General features: G+C 44.8%; 1 protein-coding gene across 1 annotated transcript in view; it reads left to right on the forward strand.

The window, feature by feature from the left end:
- Siae (sialic acid acetylesterase) overlaps nt 1–20,842 on the forward strand; it is a 36,079-nt gene extending 15,237 nt beyond the window's left edge. Inside the window, exons 4-10 of the mRNA XM_036192903.1 lie at nt 1,352–1,490; nt 6,723–6,981; nt 8,275–8,384; nt 8,890–9,023; nt 17,176–17,333; nt 18,129–18,324; nt 19,616–20,842. Coding sequence (XP_036048796.1) covers nt 1,352–1,490; nt 6,723–6,981; nt 8,275–8,384; nt 8,890–9,023; nt 17,176–17,333; nt 18,129–18,324; nt 19,616–19,912 — 1,293 coding nt within the window. The 3' untranslated portion in view covers nt 19,913–20,842. The remainder of the gene's footprint in view (nt 1–1,351; nt 1,491–6,722; nt 6,982–8,274; nt 8,385–8,889; nt 9,024–17,175; nt 17,334–18,128; nt 18,325–19,615) is intronic.
- Nucleotides 20,843–22,046: the final 1,204 nt, after the last annotated feature.

Raw genomic sequence — 22,046 nt, forward strand, 5'->3', positions numbered from 1 at the left:
AGATGTTGCCCATCTATGCTTTTTAAAATAAAGGAAACAACAATAACAACAAAACCTGTACTGCCTGGTTTTGTGTGTCCACTTGACACAAGCTATAGAGTCATCAGAGGAAGGAGCCTCAGCTGAGGAAATGCCTCCTTGAGATCCAGGTGTAAGGCATTTTATCATTTGGTGACCAATGGGGAAGGGCGCAGCCCATGGTGGGTGGTGCCATCCCTGGTCTGTTGGTCCTGGGTTCCATAAGAAGTTGGGTAGAGCAATCCATGGGAAGCAAGCCAGTAAGCAGTACCCCTCCGAGGCCTCTGCATCAACTCTTGTCTCCAGGACCCTGCCCTGTTTAAGTTCCTGTCCTGACTTCCTTCAGTGATGAACAGCAAAGCTGAAGTGTAAGCCTAATACACCCTTTCCTCCTCCACTTGCTTTCTGGTCATGGTGTTTGGCTGCAGCAGTGGAATCCCTAACAAGACAGAACCCCAAATAACAACAGTGCAGGAAACGAAGATGGAAGAAGACAGGGTGCTCCTAAGATGTAGAGGAATGGGGTTGGTGAGGAAGCCCCCGGGCAGTGTCCACAGTCTCATCCAGAATGACACCAGACCACGGGCACGAGGGTTTGTGAAGTGGTTTGGGGAAATGTGGGATCTTTGGGCAGACACATTTCTTTCTTTTGTTCCTTGGGACTCTCCTGAACCTTCCCCTGGGCAGCGCTTTTCAGATGACCCCTCTTGCCAGACTTTTCCTTGGTAACTACTCCCCAGGACCAAGTTTCCAGTCATTTCTCATGTTGTTTGTAATCTTTTTTTTTTTTTTTTTTTAAATGGTATATAGATTATATTAAGTCATGGTCTATGTTGTGTCTCTACAGACACTCTCTAAACATCATTGTTAAAAGAAGTTAATAAAAATGCTTTGTGTTATCAGATATCAGTTACCAGAGGGAATGAATCTTTTAGTTTCAAATTAGCATAAGCTATGGGCTGGGAGGTGTAGCTCGGTGATAGAAGGTTTACCTGGCATGCACTAGGCCCTAGGTCCAGTCCCCAGAACCATGGGGCAAAGATGATGATGCTTTGGCCTCATCTCTACACAGCTCTTCTTGTCCAGTATAGACCTGCTGTGGAAGAGATCAGGTTTCATTGTTTGTGAGTTGTCTTCTGGAATATGATTCATCATGGTCTCTGTTGGTCAGAGTGGATCCAAGGTGTTTTGGTTCCACCCATTACTGATTTGATTATTCATTTGTTCTCAGTGTATCTAAGTGTCAGACTGAGCTTAGTGGGTTAGAAGTTTACTGAGAAGCTGCAAGCCAGTTTGCCATCTATCAGGTTAACTGACCCGCTGATCTTTCTAGATCTTTAACGCCTCGAAGGAGTTGTCCGACACTGCTGCCTACCAGTCTGTGCGCATCTTCTCTGTCTCCCTCAACCAGGCAGAAGAGGAGCTAGAAGACCTTGGTGAGGTTGACCTGTCATGGTCCAAGCCCACTGCAGGTACGTGAGTGCTTCAGCACGCACATCTTTAGGGAGTGGGTTAGTCACTTAAGCAGAACCTTGTAATCAGAGGTTTCTGTCCTGCCAGCAACCCCTTCCCAAATAATTGACTCAGAGGCTTAATATTGCTTATAAATATTCTGCCTGTAGCTCAGGCTTATTACTAATTAGCTCTTACCCTTAAAGTAACCCACAATTCTTACCTATGTTTAGCCAGGTGGCTTGGTACCTTTGCTCAGTACAGCATTCTCATCTTGCTTCCTGCACCCTTCTTGTTCCTATCATTCTGTTTGGCTTTCCCACCCAACTTCCTGCCCAGCTACTGGCCTCTGAGCTTCTTATTGATCAGTTTGAGTGACAAATCTTTACAGTGTACAAGAGGATTATTGCACAGCAGAACCTGTAACCCCCACCCCAAGTTGTTTCTGTTTATTGTTGCAGAACTATCCTTTTATTCCTTTTGGGTCTCCATCCCATTCCTGATGACCATGGTTTCATGTTTCTTCTCAAGTACCCACCCTGAATCTTCTGCCTGGAGTTCAGGAAAGGGCTCTTCCTTTTATTTTAGAACAGTACTGATGATGTTCAACATGAGGTGTGCCAGCATCTTCCTCCATCATGGTAACCCTCTCTATTCCACCACCCCCATGCCTGTGTCTGAGGACACAGATCTGCTCCAGCTCCTTCCAGAACCTTCTTTCATCACTCAGCCTTTATTCTGACCTTTCTCTTCATTAAACACAGAGTCTTTATTTCACATCTCTGCCTCCTCTGCAGCAGGCTCTACACTAGTCAAGGACACAGCAGCAAGGATGACAGACACATAGTTCCTCCTCCAAGGGTTTAGCCTTGCTTTTTATTTTCATAAAATAAAACAAAGACAAATGCAACCAACATCCTTCTCATGAAGCCTCTTCACTTTCTGTTGCTTTATACTTTCTGTAGTGTCTTTTGTTTTCCTTCTTTTCTCTGCCTTAACATGTTTCACTCTATTTATTTATTTATTGAGCTGAGGATCGAACCCAGGGCCTTGTGCTTGCCAGGCAAGCGCTCTACCACTGAGCTAAAGCCCCAACCCTCACTCTTCTTATTTTGTTTGTTTTAAGACAGGGCTTCTCTGTGTGGCCCTGGCTGCCCTGGAACTCCCTCTGTAGACCAGGCTGGCCTCAAACTTCAAGATCCACCTTCCTGCCTCTGCCTCTTGAGTGATGGAATTAAAGGTGCATGCCACCGTCACCCTGCAACATGGTTCACTCTCTAGTCCTCCATAATCTGGTTCTTCCACCTCAACAATTTGTTCACCTCGGGGTTACTTCTCTCATCACAAACTCTGTGGCCTCTGCATCACTTAGCATTGCTGACCACTGCTCTGAGCTTCTGCATACTCCTAACCTGTGTGGTAATTCTTCTTCCTAGCTCTCCTGCAACACCCCCCCCCCCCTTCGTGGCTTCCTTAATCGTTCCTTTCAAATGTGGTCTCCATGTTCTTTCTAGGCCCTCTCTTTTTTACTCTATATATGCTTTATCTCAGAGCTTTATGTATTCCTTTTTTTTCAAGTATCAGTGTATATTCACCAAACCCCAGAGCACCCACTCTATGCTAGGCACTGTTTTAAGTGCTTTGGGTATAGCAGTGAACGGCACAGGTTGAAACACCTGACCTCATGTGCTTATAGTCTATCGTGAAAAAAAAAATACAGGAAACCAGTAATTAGTAAATTGCGTACTGCCTGATGCTTAGGGGCAGTTGAAATGACTCAGTGGGTAAAAGTGCTTGTTTCCGGGTCTGATAACCTGAGTTTGATCCTTAGGATCCAACGTGGTAGAAGGTAGAACTAGCTCCTACCTCTGTCTCTGTCTTTGTCTCTCTGTCTCTCTTTTCTCTGTTACACACACACACACACACACACACACACACACACACACACCCCATCAGTTAATAAATAATTGTGATAAACATGCCGAGTGTTGGATGCTACCTATTCTCACAGATTGGGATTCTGCTATTGAGAGAATTCCAGAACTGAACGGATTCAGGTGATGTTTAGATGAATCCTTCACTCAAAGGACTCATACTACATGCTATCCAAAGCTCAGATTTGGATAGTGTGTAATACTTCATTATCTGAATTCCCCTTTGGTGTCAGAACCCAAGACAGAATAGATTAGGATATCATGGGGCAGGTAAGATGGCGATGTGTGCTAAGGAGACAAAAATAGACAAATCAGCTCCATCAGAAAAGGGAGCTGACGGGGAAACGTGATTGGAATGCAGTGGTGTTTGCGGTAGAGAACCATGGAGCCCTCTGAGCACAGTGATATCTCAGCAGCAACCTGCAGGAGACAAGGCAGCTCCCAGGTGGTGAGAAGGGCAGAGTGGCCCAGGTCCCTCTTAGCTTTACAGTTTCTCCTTTTTCTCTCACCACGTCCCTCTAACTGCACCGCAGAAAATTTGATCTGATTTGGATGAAAGTAATTAGTTTGGACTCACTTGGATGGATCTAGGACACTCTCTCCATTTCTAGTTGAGTATCCTCAAACATTACCAGTATCCTCAGACAGGCAAATAACACAGTCCCAGGGACCACAGAGGCTGTCCACACACCTTTGCTACTTCCGGTGTCTTTCCACTTGGATTACTCAGACCTCCCCTCTACTACTGTCTTCTGCTAGTATTCCTCTGTAATATTTGCTCCCGCCAAATCAAGTACTCTCAGAATGTTTCCTCTCTGATGCATGTCTTCACACACACACACACACACACACACACACACACACACACACTGTAGAATGTCAGTGCTGCTGTCTAGTGCCTAGGAGATGGCTTAGCTGGTAAAATGCTTGCCATACAAGCCCGGGGACCTGAGTCTGGAACCCCAGTGCTCATTTAAAAGGCAGATATGGCAGCATGTGTCTGTAACTCCATCACTGTGGAGACAGACAAAGTGATCTCTGGGACTCACTGGCCAGCCAGCCTAGCTGACTAAGTAAGTGTCAAGGCTTAGTGAGAGGCCATATCAAATAAATGAGTGAGTGAGTGAATAAATAAATAAATGAATGAATAAAAAAATAAGGTAGAGGGTGATTGAAGAAGACACCTGACATCAACCTCTGGTCTCCACATATGTACACACACATACTTGCACATCTCAACACACACACGCACACACACACACACACACACACACACACACACACACACACACACACACACACACACATAAATAAACCAATTCTTGTCTATCCTCTGTCCTCCTAACCTCCTTTCTTCCTTCTCAGTTACCTCTCCTCCACCTACCAGTCAGTAGGTCTGCCTTAAACCCACAGTCACCAAACACTAAGCAAACACACATTTGCTATGATTATATCCTAGACATTAGAGATACAGGTATGAATAAGTCCTGCCTTCAGGTAACGAAAACTATGTGAGGAGAGAAGTACTTTTCTGTTGCTGTGAGACACCATGACCAGGGCAACTTACAGAAGGAAACATTTAAGTGGGGCTTGATTATAGCTTCAGAGCGTTGGTCCGTGACCGTCACGGCAGGGAGCATGGCGACGGGCAGGCATGGTACTGGAGAAGTAGCTGAGAGCTACATCTTGATTTGCAGGCAGCAGGCAGAGAGAGGTGGGAGCGGGGAGAGGAGAGAGGAGGAGGAAAATGGGCTTGGCACCAACTTTTGAAACCCAAAGCTCACTCCCAGTGACACACCTCCAACAAGGCTACGTCTCCTAATCTTTGCCAAACAGTTCAACTAATTGATGACTAAACATTCAAATAAACACGCCTGTGGGGGTGTCTCATTCAGACCACCATAGAGGGGAAACATTGAACAGATTATTACAGGAAGTGACTTGATGGAGCTGTGGAGAGAGAGGAGGAAGTCAGTCTAAACTAGGCTTTTTAAAAAATATAACTTATTTTTATTTTATGTTCATTGGTGTTTTCCCTGCCTGCATGTCTGTGTGAGGGTGTCAGAAGCCCTGGAACTTGAGTTACAGACAGGTGAGAGCTGCCATGTGCATGCTGGGAATTGAACCTGGGTCCTCTGGAAGAGTAGTCGGTGCCCTTAACCTCTGATTCACCTTCCAGACTTTATAAACCTTCATTTCATTTAATATTTTTTCTTTGTTACTAACTCCACCTAAACCTTCTTTGTACCTCTTAAGACACTGTATTTTCCATTTTATTTAGCTAACCACTTGCCTTATTCAGTCAACTTTAGAACTTATGAGAGGTTCTTTATGAGTCTTTCATTGCTGCTGCATCTCAACCATTGTATAGCTCTTGACACATAGTAGGTGCTCAGTCAATTCTAATTCATCTGAAGTGGATTTGATTTTCTGCTTTTGCACTATGAGCTCTTGGGTTTGAGTCCTTGACCGTACTAAACCTGAGCCTCAGACATAGTAGGTTTTCACTGAGTACTGATTGAGTTATTCCCGTCCGGTCTGTGTTTGCACCTCCCTCCCTCATCGACTTCCTCTAACACGGAGCTCACATACAGCAGCTTAGGCTGGCTCCTGGGCGACAGGTGAAAGGACAAAGCTGGGAAGGAATGGCTTGCGTCCCCCTTTCTGCTGGATTTCTCAGCACTTACATGTCCACATCTTCATTGCTTTAGCCTTGGAGTTGGTCATAAAATAACCCCGGAAAAAAATACATCTCGTCTCTCCCTCCTGGCTGCTTGCCTTAAGTGAGTACCCAGACAAGAGGACAGGTGGGCAAAGGGGTGGAAAATGGGCCTGGTGGGTTTCGTACCACTTACCTGCTGAGGAGGACACAAGTAGTCCTGAATTCCAAATGCCTGAGGGTCTAGGGAACCTCAAAACCTGCTTAAGAGTCTTGGCTCCCTGATTATGTCAGTGGATTATTTATATTCCGACTGGAACACAGTTGTTTCCATTTGCCTTCATGCCAGGCTGAGAGCTCTGTCTCCTCCTTATGGGGAAAAACATTTGAGCCACTGAAAAAACAAACAAACAAACAAACGGAAGAGCATTCAAGAGAAACTGTCACTCAAGCTGTAGTCCGGCTCCCTCCTTCAAAAAAAAGAAAAAGGAAAAAAGATTCTCCTTAGGGGAGCTTTGGAAGCCTCGCTTCATCTTGGGCTGCATCTTGTCTCTGCCCCTCATCTTACTCTGCTTCTGGAGGTCTTAGAAAGGAGCCCAGGGCTGGCTCATGTCCCCTGCTTTTCTCATGACTTTCCCTGTGACTGTTTCTCTGCACAGGAAACTTGGGCCATGGAGATTTCACTTACATGTCAGCAGTGTGCTGGCTCTTTGGCCGTTACCTGTATGATACTCTGCAGTATCCCATTGGGCTGGTCTCCTCCAGTTGGGGTGGGACACCCATTGAAGTCTGGTCATCTAGAAGGTCACTGGAAGCCTGTGGAGTCCCTAATACAAGGAATGAAAGAATTCTTCAGCCAGAGATAAAGTCCATGAGAAGCGAGTGTAAGAGTGAGGGGTCCTTGTGTCCTTTGAGGAGGTAAGTGTGCATTGAATGTCTACATTGTTCCTGAGTGCGTGGAGTTTCTCCATGCACAGGGCATGTGCCATTATCATGAGCACTGTAGTCATCTGGATACATGTCAAGAGGGGATTATGACCATTTAACTCAGTAGCAGCAATAGCTATGTGCTTGCTGACTGCTTTCTATGGTGGGTTCTGCACGGGGCTCTTACATGCACTAGTTCATCTAAAGTGTTGATACTGCCGATGTTCCACGGGGAAAGACACTGAGTCTCACAGAGCATCAATAATGGACTCCTGGGCAGGACGAGTAAGTAGGCTAATCTGGCTGCAGCGCCCGCGTTCCTCCTGGCCACTGTGCTGTCGTGCCTCAAGAGCAAACAGCCAGACACGAAGGAATGTATAAATATGTATTTAAAAATATATGAGTGTGAAAGCCTGCTTGGGAAAAGCTGGGTGGGAAGAATACTTGGTGAGAGAAAGATTAGTTAGTTCAAAACAAAACAAACAAACAAACCACAAACAAAACTGTATGCAAATAGAGATGAATGGTATGTGCCCCTTTAGGGAGCACTGTCTCATTCACTCTGGGAAGGCTTCTGGGAGGAGGAGAGCTTTACTCTTTAGTACAGTTGGGGTATCTGGATTCAGGCCTGGGTGTGGGTGGGGTGGAGACCTTAAGTTTGGACAAAGAGAATGGCCTTTAGTAGAGTAGGAGTGGGAGGCTTACCTAGCATGTGGTGGGGTTCAAAGCCAGGGCCTTCAGATCTCTGAGGAGTGGGAACAAGAACTCGAGCAGTGTGGAAAAGTGAGGATTCTCATGTAAGCTACTGCAAAGTCAGATGCAGATATGTGTTCCACAGAGAAATTTGGGACCATATCCAAAGTTAAAAAAAAATTCTTTTTGACTCAGTAATGCTGTTGCTGGGAGTTTATCTTGCAAAAAGAATTAAGCGTACGAATATACATTGGTTTAGCTATATGGAAGATAATCATGGCATTACTCACAAAAGCAAAACACTTAAGCTAGTCAAAGCAGCTTGCCTACTGAGTAGTGTTTAGCTGAATTTATTGCCTGTAAACCAGTCCTCCCTCTGGCTTTAATGGCCTGATCTGGAAATCGGCCTGGCTCACTGTGAACTCCCACAGAACTGACTCAGAAGAGCCTGGAGGTAGTATTGCAAGATGTCCCCCTGTTTTCAAGTGAAATGCAACGGACTGGAGTCCTCTGTGCTGTTTTCATCCGAGGTTTGTCCCAGTGAACGTGAGTAGGCTGATCTGGTGACCATGTTCATCTTGCCCATTTCAGGTTTGTTCCACCTGATTTTGTGGCTGGACCAGTAAAACACTCTGTCCTCTGGAATGCCATGATCCATCCTCTGCAAAACATGACTTTGAAAGGGGTAGTGTGGTACCAGGGTGAGCTTGCCTTTTCTCCATTGTGTCAGTTAGCTTTTGCTGCGTAACAAAATGCCCCAAGAAGTTAATGGCTTCAAAGCCCAGTAAGTTTATACTTTTATCTAGCTCACTTTTCTCTGGGTTAACAGGGTGGTTCTACCTGTGCTGCTTCAGCTAGTTTTATCTGGGATCTCTTATTTGTCTTGGCTACCTGTTAAGTTATCTGGTGGCCAGAAGACCTAGGATGGCCTGTCTCTCATAACCATTGACTGGGACTATGTGCTGGGCATCGTGGTTCTCAGGTGGCCTGTTTTTAGCAGATCAGCTCACACTTACAGTTCATTTCCATTATGGTCCTAGAGTTCCAGGAAGAGAGAGGGAGAGCCACGCCCAAAGCCTCTGGCCACAGCAAGTGATGATGCCAGTCTTGAGGCCACTACCTCAGGGCATGGAGGGGGCAGAAGAAGAATGCAAGGCATTTAAAAAATCCATACCAAACTCCGCTCACAGTTTTGGCATTTTTTAGGGGAGGCCAATGCGAATTATAACAGGGACTTGTATTCGTGCATGTTCCCTGCGCTCATTGAAGACTGGCGCCAGAACTTCCACTCCGGCTCCCAGGGGCAGACAGAGCGTTTCTTCCCATTTGGATTTGTTCAGGTCTGTGTTCAGAGGAAGGTGTTTGTGGGCATGTGTGGAGGGTGTGTGCTATGCAGATCGCTGTCCAGGAATTTGCATACCCACTTTTACTTTCACAGTGTGCTGGCACCTAGCTGTATATAAATAACCCTTCATTCATATGAATTTCCCGAGGAGGTGATTAAACCTTTAAAAATGTTAATAAACAACAACTATTTCTTATTATAAAAGCACCCCTGTTTCACTGGAAAAACTTTAAAGGATGAAACAAACACCCAAACAAGAATCAAACAAAAAAGTCCCCACTACCACCACCACCATAAAGCTAAAATGATTGAGAAGTCAAGAAAAAGAAAAGTATACTTCTGTTTGTGTATAGTTGTTGTTTCTCTTCATAGCATATTATAAGCATTTTCTTGCCAATAAATAATATTCTTCAACATGATTTGTCATGATTACAGACAGAGTAGTCTGAAATATGGATGCATTGAGACATATTTACATGATTTCTTAATGGATAGGGACTAGATGGTTTCTCTTACTTTGCTCTTACAGGCAGTGTTATTTTCCTGAAAGCAGATTCCTTTTAGCATAATTATTGCCATAAGATAAACTCCCAGAAATGAAACAGCTGAGCCAAAATATATACCCCACCAAAGGCTTTGTCCACATCCCTATTTCTTGTTAAAATTATGAATTTGTGTAAATGTTACCTTTAGCAACTGTGTGTGAGAATATGGCCTGCCCCATGCTGAGCTAGCTAAGGCTGGCTCTGCTGCATCACTAGGTGTTCTCACATACTGGTCAACCAACCACCACATTAACTTCCCCACTGTCTCCCTGGCTTGCTATTATCCCCTATACCCATATTCCCTGTCTTCCAAACATCACACACGTTCTCTGTTTGACACAATTTTTCTTTTTTATATATTCCTAGTATGGTCTTAGCCTGGATTTTTGGAAAAGCATTTGTGACTATTTAGAGTCTGAGTTAGATGCCCTTTTCCCAGATAAAACATTTCTTAGTAATTACTTATGCTCTTGTTTTGTTTTTGTGTAGTTGTATAGGTGGCTATGGGTTTTTGGGGGTCAGTTTTGTATTTCTAGTATGTAGTTGGTTGGCACCCTTTAAATAATGGCTTACTACATAAAATGAAAACATTGTCAAGAGAAGAAGCCGTGCTTCCGGTTAGAGGAAGCTAGTCAGAAATATTCTGTTTTCATCCTTAGATTAAAGGGGTAAACAGATGGTCGAGTTCAAAAGTATGTTCACGACCTATCTAACGCCTAGACTTTTGAGCAGAGTGGTAGTTGTGGTTTTCATGAACTAGGAAATTACACAGTTAAGGTTTTTACGAAAAGAAGGGCCAGCCATCAGTGGAATGGCCACTGTCATGGTTCAGATGACACCTTGTGAACCGTAGATACTTGCATCTCATTATTCTTCCATCTCTTGTGCCTTGTCTTCTTTTATCTTACCTCTCCTTAAGAGGTCTTCTGTGTATGTGTGTTTGTGTGGTGTGTGTGTATGTGTATTCCACAGGGTGCGTACTCAGTCCTCACCTTCCACCTTGATTAAGACAGGCTTCTGTTGCTCACTGCTGTATACACTGGGTGAGCTTGTCCACAAACTTCTGGGGGCCTCTCTGGTCTCTGCTTCCCCTCTTGTTGTGGAAATGCTGGGTCACAGGTGTGTGCTGCCGAGCCTGGCTTTGTGTGGGTTCTGTGGATCCGAACACAGGTATTCGTGCTTTCCCATAGAGCCCTTTCCCCAGACTCCATACCCTGTTTTTGAGAAAAGGTCTTTATTGACTTTCTTTCACCTAACATGGCTTAATGATCATTTTCTTTTTTATATTTATATCCAGTTCTGTATTACTGTTTCTCAGCCTGTGTGCTCGGTTGTTTGAAGATGACTAACTCTAATTCAAATAAAAAATATGCACTGGATACTTATGAACATGGCACCTGGTCTTTTCTCTTAAATTTTAGTTTATAGAAGTCCCTTACTCTCTAGCCTTAACTTTATCACTAGCAAAATATATGCTGATTACTTGGAATATTATCGTATGTATTTCTATAAGTATGTGAACTCAAAGGGAAATGCTGAACATGACAACTCAACACAGTGGTTTAGGGCCTGGGTCTGGAGGTAGACATCTGGGATTCCAACTCGCGCCATGATACCCCTTGAGCTGTGTGATTTTGAACAATTTGCCAAACATCTTTCTTATTTTAAGTAGTGCCTGACTTAATCTGTATGGAAAACATGCTAGATGTTAGCATTTATTACTTTTGCACAGTCAGGACACCATATCTGTCTTGTTATGAACGGTGAAGTATGGAGTTTGAAGCATGCAATGGTGAAGAGCACAGTTAGAGATATAGGACTGAAGCCCTGGGGAAGAGACCAGAACTGTTACTGGTAGAGGGGGCTGGAAGCAGGAAAGAAAGAAGATCTGGAGGTTGGGTTTTTTAAAGGGACCTTAGAGGAACAGATTGAAAACTCCCCTGTTATTTGTAACATCTTCTGAATGTGACCAGTTTTGTGGGTTTTTGTTTGGCAGTTTTATGTCTTCATTAGCCTCCGTATTTGTAAGAAGCACCACGGGAGACTGAACCACGCTTCACTGTACTTCAGATTAGAAAAAACAGAAGCGGTTCATTTGGGTGTGGAGTATGCTGGTGCCCCCACGTGGCCAGTGTGCAGTAGTGCGGTCCATGAAACTGGACAATTGAAGGAAGTCCCAGTGGACTGCCATTTTGAGGAAAGGCCTTTGGCTGGAAGGGCTAACTGCAGCAGGTCCGCTGGTTGAACTTCAAGGCGGTTTCCAGGGGCTTTGTTGCTGATATGACACTGGCTGGTGAATATGGTTTCATTTGCAGTCCTTGCATTGAAAGAAGTTGGATGACTCCTTAGGGTGTGTGTGTGTGTGTGTGTGTGTGTGTGTGTGTGTGTGTGTGTGTGTGTGTATGTTTGTATGTTTGTATAGGTACATGTACATGTATGTGGGAGGCCAGCGGACAACCTTGGGTATGGTTTCTCACGCGCTGTCCTTCACTTTTGAGATGAAGTCTCTCATAGCCTGGAACCCTGTCTATGTTTCCATGGTGCTGGGCTTGTGTGTGCTGGTGATCACACTTTACACGCAAGCCCTTTACTGGCTGAGCTGTCTCACCAGCCTTATTCTTTTCGTTTTTATGAGGTTCTGCTGCAAAGCACGGGTCATCATTTCCTCTGTTAAGACAGATTTGCACAGCAGAATAATTCTAACGAAAGAACTGGAATGTTCCTTTAGTTCTGTGCCAGTCAGGCTCTTGGCACGGTTTCAACCTTTCTCTCTTTTTCTGATGTTGTACTCATCACTCATGAAGCAGAAAACATCTTTAAAGTTTCATCTGGGCATGTGTACAGGGATGATGTCAGTTTTTGTTTTTCTTTTTCTTTTTCTGATGAGTAGGACTAGGTGGAACAGTCTGTGAGGAACGTAGCTTCTCTGATGGGGTCAGGCATTTTGAAATAGTCAGACGACAGTTTGGATGCTGGCCAGACTGTGGCCTGACTTACTGTTAGAAAGAGAGTAGGCTGATGTCTTTCATTGGCTGGAAATAGGGCTGAGATGAAGATGCTGTCTAAATCATCAGAAAATGCCAGAAAACTCAGAAAGAGCAAACCAGCAGGAACACGTGTCACAGTGGTGCTAAGACATTGTCCTCCTTTTTCTGTCATCTTTTATTGCTGTGTAGTAGTTATGTGTAATGGTAGGTTTCACTAAGACATTTTCTTCATGTACATAAGCAATTTGGTATTCACCCCATTACTCTCTCTTGTCCCGTGGTCCCCCCCCCCCCCCAGTCTTCCTCCTCTTTCCAGGTAGCTCCTCTTCCCTTTGTGTGTGTGTGTGTGTGTGTGTGTGTGTGTGTGTGTGTGTCCCAGTGTAGGATCATGGATGAAGGTTTGTTAACAGGAACATAGATACCTTACCAGTAGCTACATCACTGGAGGAAATGTTCCTCCCTCTTTCGTGAACTGTTAGCTGCATACAAATCCTCAGGGAGGGGTGGGGGTGGGGACTCCATGAGCTCCTCCCCTTTTCGTGACAGGTATCTATCTTGTGACCGTCTTGTGCAGGTAATCACAGCTGTTGTGAATTTGAGTATACTAGTCAGGTTATATCTAGAAGTTAGTGGTCCATACCTTAAGGTCTACCCTTCCTCTGACGCTTACATTCTTCTCTCCCTCCTTCCTCAGTGTGCCCTGATCTTTGGAGCGGTTGGTATAGGCATTGAATGTATGGTTGGGCACTCACTGGTCATTTGTTCTCAGCACATTGATTAGGTGAAGCATCTCGCAGGAGACCCTGTTCTTTGCAGGGATAGGGACATATCAGCATCCAGCACGAAGTAGTTAGTCCTGTTTATTGTCCACTGTATAGAGTCTAGAGCAATTCCCGCTTACCCCAGCTCTCCTTCACTAGCCAAAGACTCTCCCTTGACTTAGTGTCTCCTATCAAAAGCCTTCCTTCTTGTTTCTCCATTGACTCTTCCTCTTTAGGGTAGTCTCAATGTATCAGTCAAGGTTTGTGTGCCGCCCACTCCTTGACTTACATCTAATGCCAAGAAGGCCATGTATGCTCTGCTCCCATCACCCTGACCTCACTTCTTGATGCTCTCTGTCTGTTCCATGTGAACCATACTGCTTGCCTGATTTTTCCCCTTAAGTACACCAGGCATACTTTGACTTTAATTCCTGACAGTTTTTTTTTCTCCTGCCTGCGAAGTATTTTCTCTTGCTGCATAATACTATATTTAGCAGCTTAAAACCATCCAGCATATATTTATTTATAAAATAAATAAATATAAGTTCCCGTGTGATATGAGCCTGATACAGGTGCCGTAGCTGGATCCTGGTGTCAGGCAGAGCTGGGGTCAACTCTGAGACTTAGGCTTCTCATCTAAGCCCCCATGATTGTGGGAAAATTAATTTCCTTGAAGCTTCTCTAGGACTTACGGCATTTGGATTCCTGAAAGGCAGCAGGGGTCATTCCATGACTCCACCTTCTCTGAAAGGGCACCCCTGACTTGGTCAGGATCACCAAGATTTCTTTCCTTTTGGTGATCTTGAAGTCAACTGGTTGGCGACATTACATCTGCACATTCATTCTTTGCCATGTGATAGGATGTAACCTAGGAATAACATCCCATTACTGTAGTGTGCTGGCAAGCTACAGGCCCCACCACAGGGCTATAATATCAGATAAGGGTATGGGTGAGTGTGCGCCATCTTGGAATTCTTCCTAACCTGCTCTCTTTGTTCAGCCTCGAACTCTCTCTTTTCAAAGTATATATATTTTTTCCAGTATACTTATTATTTTCTTGGTGATAAAGTGAATTATCACATTTATCTTATTTTGCTTATTGTCATGTCTCTCCTCTGGAATGTAATCTTGTGAAAAAATTGCAACTTTGTGTTTTGTTCCCCACTCTATCTTCTTGGTGAGGTTGCTGCGGGAATGGAGTGAGCATTCATTAAGAGAATGAATGAATGGACTGACTGACACTACACCAGCTATTGACTCTTCACAGGCTCTTTCTGGGCCAGTATTTTCCACACATTCTAGTTGTCGTTGGTGAGCTGCCCTAGTTCCCAAGGAGACCATCCAAATGTTACTATGCACTTAATGCTTTCTTTTGGACCCAGTGTCTAGTTGGCTGCCTGGTCCTGTTGGTTTGTTTCATTCCTGAGCATCCCATTCCCATGATTACCCCTCTAGACAGGTCTGGCTCCCATGTGTGTGTGTGTGTGTGTGTGTGTGTGTCTGTCTGTCTGTCTGTCTGTCTGTCTAGAAACATTCAGCTTTGTGCCACCATAATGAGTACCTGACACAAGCCGACTTAAAAGGAAAAAAGGTTTGTTTTGGTCTGAGATTTCAGTCTGTGTCTGGTTGGCCTTGTTGTCACCATTGTGGGGTCATATGTCAGAGGAGCATGTTCACGTGATGGTACCTGGAGGAAGGGGCTGGGGAAAGAGACTGGCGTTTTAATATCCACTTTGAAAGTGGACTTCCCAGGGACCTATCTTCCTTCTACTAGGCCCCATCTCTTAAAGATTCATCCACCTCCTTAACAGCACTGGGGGCTGGTTCTTGAATATGTGCACTTTTGTGGCTATTCAAGTTCCAAGGTAGGCAACAAATGTCGAAATTCTTCATGGCCTGTCAGTCTCTCTGTCCAGGCAGCACACTATCTTTACAACTGGCCTTTACTATGTCAGCAGTCTCAGTGACACTCATTGAACTGGAATTCCTTTAAGGCCGACCATTTTCCAGTTCTCAGTTCAGAGGATTTGAGCCACAGTGCTGTGAAGTGGTTCTCATTGTTCACAGAATCAAGTAGCAACCATGTTCCCACCCTTGGCCAGCTGTCTTTCCAAGCTTGCCTTTTTATTGCAAACCCCACCTAGGTGGTCTGCACCCTCTCAAAAAACAGCAATTCTTCAAGAAGCAATTCTTCTTCATCCAAGCAATCCAAGCAGGGCTCCTTGGATGTCTTCTTATATGTTACCTTTTTTTTTTTTTTTTTTTTTTTAAATTCCTAAATATATATATTGTGTCTTTGTACAATAGTAATCACTGTCTGTTTGAAATGTACACTCAAATTGCTGTACCACCAATTTAGCTTTCAATCCATACTGTTTTGTATGGCTGCTTATTTATTACCTTTATTTTGTTGTGCTCAGGTCTGTCCTTCAGCGAAGCTGTAGAGTACTTGAACTAGGCAGCTACTGCTTTGCCACAAACCACTTCCAGATCCCATGGCTCAGAATTACCTTTCTGTTGTAGTTCACATACCCAAGGAACCTGGGGGTCGGAGGATCTTGTCTTGGCCCCTTTGGGCTTGTCAGAGCTCTGTGGCTTAGCCAGGCCTCAGCTCCAGTTGGACTTGCTAGTTGGACAGCTCTGTTCCACAGTTCTCTTTGTCTAGAGAGCAGTAGGCTAGCCCAGACACATTCCTCTCTTGGTGATACCAGAAGTACGGAAACACAAGAAGAACCAGGCAAGGGCTACTGAAGCCGAGGGTAGGCACACATTAATCTCAGCTTCCAAAAAGGCCAAAGCAAGCCTCATGACTGAACTCACAATCAACTGGTTGAGAAATATAGTTTCTTGTAATGGGAACTGCCAAGTCACATTTAAGAAGTGTGGATATGAGAAGTGAAGACTTGGGGTCATTTTGCAACTTGCCATATACAGGGTGGATGCTTTCTGCTTCTCTGTCATGCCAGGACTGTGCTGCATACTCATCTGTCAGTTCCCTATCCCTGTGTAACACACTACTCTACATCAGTAGCTTAAAATCTACTGTATCTACTCATATTCCAGGGGAGAGCTAGGCTGAGCTAAGTTGGGATGGTTCATTTCTGTCATGTGTGCTGTTAGTGAGACTTGCTTGTGTGGCCATAATTTGACTACAGGATCTAGAATTCACACGACAGGCCCCTCAGCTGCTGTTTCCAGCTGTCTCCATAATTTGTCCAAAGCCTCCTCTATTTACAATTTCTCCAGCAGAGTAGCAGGGCATTTTTTTCCCCCTCTCATGGTCAGTGCATGGTTTTAAGAACATGAAGCCAGAAGCAAAGGCCTCCGGGCAAAGACTCAGAAGCTGCATAAAAATTCTGCTGCATTCTGTTGATGAGCAGACCACAGGGGTGAGCCTGGATTGAGTGGGGGGGAAGAATAAGACCTGCAATACATTGTAAGAGGCCAGGTGGCTGTTGGAGACTGTGTTGTTCACCTTTGGAAATACCCCGAGAGGCTGAGAAAATACTTGGATAAATGTTTGGACAAAACAGTGGAGCAGAAGCAAAGTGTCAGTGAGAAGCATCCAGTGAGGAGTGTCAGTGAGGAGCATCCAGTGAGGAGTGTCAGTGAGGAGCATCCAGTGAGGAGTGTCAGTGAGGAGCATCCAGTGAGGAGTGTCAGTGAGGAGCATCCAGTGAGGAGTGTCAGTGAGGAACATCCAGTGAGGAGTGTCAGTGAGGATCATCCAGTGAGGAGTGTCAGTGAAGGAGCATCCAGTGAGGAGTGTCAGTGAGGAGCATCCAGTGAGGAGTGTCAGTGAGAAGCATCCAGGAGTCCAATGCAGTAAGAATGACAGTGTCTTTCTTTTCCAGCTGTCTTCATACACGTTGATGAACACGTCAGATTATGGGTTTCCTGAGATCCGCTGGCATCAAACAGCAGACTTTGGCTCTGTCCCCAACCTGAAGATGCCCAATACTTTCATGGCTGTTGCTATGGATCTCTGTGACAGGGACTCCCCTTTTGGCAGGTATGGCTGCCTCTTCAGCTTTGCGTTAGCAGTGACTGTTCTTGCCTATTGTCTTTCTCTGTGATGTTCACTTGTAATGGGATGGATTGGACTATGGGTTGGAGCTTAGACGTGCTATGTATCAATCATCTGTGCTGTGATGTGCTACGGTAATCCAAACCAAAGCACACACACCCCTCCAATCCAGAAACCCTGACCAACCCACCAAACAAGACCCCGGGGCCCCTCCCTCAGTGCTTCGATACAACAGAAACCTATGTCATACTCACACTCAATCAGAGCAGCTCAGTGGAGACTTTGCTCATTATAGTTGTTCTCAGATCCAGAGAAGAAGTCTCCGAAGACCTGGGAGGTAGCTTAGTGGTAGAGTGCTTACTAATGTGTCCCAAGCTCTGGGTTCAAGCCCTAATACCATCCCTAAAGAAGTGAGTCTCTGAGTTTATCCTCCTTCCATCAGTACTTTTAAGTCTTATATTGGGAAGTAAGTGCTGTCATCCAGAAGCCACATGTATTAGTGAAGGTTTCAATTGCTGTTACAAAACACCATGACCAAGGCCACTTGGAAAAGAAAGGATGTGACTTTCTCTTCTGGCCTTGACAGACACCAGGTATGCATGTGATGCATAGCCAGCCATACATGCAGGCAAACCATACATGCACATAAAATACAAATAGACACATCTTTGAAGAATTTTGTGTTTTATCCTTACTTGAGTGTTTTGAATACTCTCCCCTTGTAACACATGGTTATTGTTGAGCTCAGCTCCATCACCCTGCATGTTCTTTGTGCTGCAGCATCCACCCCCGAGATAAACAGACTGTGGCCTATCGACTGCACTTGGGGGCTCGAGCTGTGGCTTATGGTGAGAAGAACCTGACCTTTCAAGGACCACTACCTAAGAAGATAGCGCTCTTGGCTCACAATGGGCTGCTCAGCCTCACATATGACCAGGAAATCCAGGTGCAGAGGCAAGATAACAAGACATTTGAGGTGAGACTCGCAGGGGGGGAAATGAAGTTTGGTTTCTCTCTGTGGGAGTTGGGAATCTTTTCCCATGAGGCCCTTCTCCATCACTGCAGTGTGTGATGAGACAGCTGCTGGTTGGCGGGGGTGGTGGTGAGCTTCTCTGAGAGGGACAACTACTGACCCGTTAGTCTGGACATACATTTGATAGCGCAATCAAGGGCAGCTACCTTTGCTCAGAGAATGGCCTTATTCGTACTTTATCTCTTAAATGATCATTGCTGTAAAACAATCCCCTAAACCTTAGCTGTCTCTTTTGTTGCACTGTGCTAAAATCTGACATTCTTTAGTTTAGTTTAGTGTCTCCTTTGAAAAGCTTAAGCTTGGTGATTCCCAGCTTAGTATGAACTAATATAGCCAATCTGCTTTCTTCTGTGATCCAGCAGGGATCACTACTGCAGAACTGGGGCCACTGATTAAAGGGATTAATTAGAATCTCTTACAATTGAGAGGCATTCCTAGATGGGTTGTCTTTGGGAAACCTGAGGACACCGGGCTGGGAGCTGATGTGTGAAAAGAGGAGACGAGGAGATGATAGTAGTGACAGGTAACCTTCATGCAGGTGTTTAGAGCTGCAGCACCTACGAGTCCACACCTCAGACACCTACTCAGTGTCCGTCCTCTGCTGCTTTCCACCTGGGCTTGAGGTGAATTTAGAGACTGTCAGGAAAGCTCTGCACTCTCCCTGCCCTTAGCTGGTGGTCTGCCTTTCATGTGGCAGAATTTAACCCTTAGGTTCTGGATAATTTATCTTCTCTGGATTGCTTTCTAATGCTTAAGGTGCAGCAGTCACGGTTGCTTTGTATCCTGTCCCTCTCTGGGAGCCAGAGAGCCACAGCTGGCTTGCTAGCTCACTCATATTCTTGCTGGCTCTGACATCTAGAGGGAGGGATCCACTGGAGAATGTCCGGGGTTCAGCCTCTGAATGCTGGACCGTTCTTCCTTGTCTCCCCGGAAAGTTAATATTTTTTAATTGATTTTAATGATTTAATTACTTGAACATTAAAATTTCTTTTTGGTGCTGGGATCAAACCCAGGGCCTTGTACATGCTAGGCAAATGCTCTTCCATCAAGCTCTACCTTTAGCCTACATGAACATTTGTTATTAACTTGTGGCCCATCTGGTCCAGGGGCTGGTTTTTGGCTCAGAGTGACCTAATTTTCCCTCCTTTCTAGGATGCATGAAAGAGCATGCGTTCCCAGTTTTTTTGGTACACCCTTCTAACTTGCCTGGCCATTCTGTTTTTCCTCTTACTAGATCTCCTGTTGCAGTGACAATCAGTGCAGATGGCTTCCAGCTCCTGTGAACACTTTCTCCACCAAGACCCTGATCCTGGGTGTCAATGCTTGTGTTGGCACCGTGGCTGCTGTTCGCTATGCCTGGACCACATGGCCCTGTGAATATAAGCAATGTGCCATTTACCACCCTAGCAGCGCCTTGCCAGCTCCGCCCTTCACCGCTCTCATTACACACCAGGTTCCGGGACTTAGGGCAGGGGTGTCCAAGGACACTGGGAGTAGTGCCAGCTCTTATGTACAAGGGCGATTCCTTTAGATTTGGGCATTTAGGAGTTTAAATGATGACAGCTATTGCTTTTAAGAGCAATTTCTAGAAGCCTCATCGAATAGCTCCCAACCAGCATATGGCTGTTCCAGTCTTCTGAGATGAGTACTGGCTAACAGACACTTGAAATGCTCAGCTCTGTCTCTAGTTACTCAGGCCTCTGTGCTGACTCTGAACTAGAACATTTGGTCTTCCTACCATCCACTTCCCTGGGATGGAGGAAAATGCCCTATTTCTGTCCTTTCATCCAAAACTGTGGACTCTCAGGCCTGCAAGAGATTTAAAGGCTACAGAGGCTGGTGCTTCCTGTGTTCTTTTCAAAAACAAACAAACCCCTGAAAATGGCTATGGAATGCTAAGAAGTTTCCATCTGGGGAGCAGAAATCTTACTTTCATCCAACATTACTACCCCATGACAAATCTTTCAGGTAAATTAGACATACCACGTATTTGTACCCTCATTAAGCTCCCCCAAACTATCTGTTTGCAGCGCAAAGATTCTAACACGAATCTTTGAGACATGTCAGTCCTATGTTTAAGCATACTGACAGGTGCTGAGGACTGGCCTTAAGGAATAAAGAGAGAGGGCCCAAAGGGTGGAGAAATCACAGGCATAGGGACACATGAAAGTAATTATACTTGGGGCAAAGAGGTCCTAAAAACTAAGTCTCAGGTCCCTGAGAGGTAGAATTCAACTAAGGCCAATCCCCTTGGGATTGAAGAAAGAATTTGGCAGGAAGGAGAGCTATGTGATAAGCTTATAGGGCAAGTGCAGGCAAGGCAGAGGTGACAGTGCCATTTACCACTTGATGAAAGACAGCCGACAGCTCTGGAAATTGCATCTATTATAAGCTGGAAATAAACCAAGTATGGTGTGCACACCTTTAATCTCAGCACTTGGGAGATGGGAGATCTGAGTTCAAGGCCAGCTGGTCTACAGAGTGAGTTCCAGAACAGCCAGAATTATCTAGAGAAGCACTGTCTTGAATGCCCACCTCCCCCAAAAAGAAATTGGAAATAAATGTATTATAATTAGTGATGTGTTTATATGTAGAGTCAAATTGTTAGAGACAGATTTATAAAATATCCTTGAAGCATGGGAAAGGAGTACACGTGTCACCTGCACATAGTTTTTTTTGTTCTTTGTGAGAAATGGAAACTGAAACAGTGAGCATTTCTCATCATTCTGTGGGGCCCTGGTGCCATTCATTAGAAGCAGCAAGAAAGATGTTGTGTCAGGAGTTTATTTGGTTAAAAACAAAAAAACCCAAACTATACATTCTGCAAGGACCCTTGACTTGTGTGGATTTCTAACCTGCATTTAACTCCGCATGCCCATACTGTGGCCTCTCTGCATCTGGCCATGTGTGAACATAATCCAAGTAATCACCAGTTCCCAAGAAAAAGTCAAATCTGCCTGCCTGCCCCCTGCCAAACCCTGGTGTTAACCCGCCAAATGAGAGTAAGGGCCACTACTCAAACTCTTTGGTCAAATTACGCAAGCTTTTATTTTCTTTCAGACAGGGCTGTTGTTCTTGCTTTTTTTGGGGGCCCACCACCTAGCTTCCAAATAAACCACACATGGTTTATTCTCACATATAAATGTGCAGCCTTAGCTTGGCTTGTCTCTTGCCAGCTTTTCTTACCCTAAATTATCTCATCTACCTTTTGCCTCTGGGCTTTTACTTTTCTCTATTTCTGTATGTTTCTTTCTTAGTCTGTTGCTGGTTGTGTAGCTGGGGGCTGGCCCTTTGTGTCCTCTCCTCCTCTCTTGCTCTTTCTTCTCTTTTCTTCCCTAGATATCTCTTGTGTTTATTCTCTCTACTGGCGAGGCCCATCTATCCTTTCGCCTGCCTCGCCACTGGCTGTTTAGCTCTTTATTAGACCATCATGTGTTCTCGACAGGCAAAGCAACACAGCTTCATGGAGTAAAACAAATGCAACATAAACAAAAGTAACACACCTTAAAACAAGATTCTACAACACAGGGCTATTTCCCTAAATCAGGGTTTGAGAACATAGCATTGAGCACAGGAGATGGAAGGGTTTATATAGTCCAAAAACCCTGCAAGACTAGGGGATTTTCAAGGATTGGTGGATTTCTAGAGGAATTTTGGTTACATAG

The sequence above is a fragment of the Onychomys torridus genome, chromosome 7 (genome assembly GCF_903995425.1).
Source record: "Onychomys torridus chromosome 7, mOncTor1.1, whole genome shotgun sequence".
NCBI classification, from domain to species: Eukaryota; Metazoa; Chordata; class Mammalia; order Rodentia; family Cricetidae; genus Onychomys; species Onychomys torridus.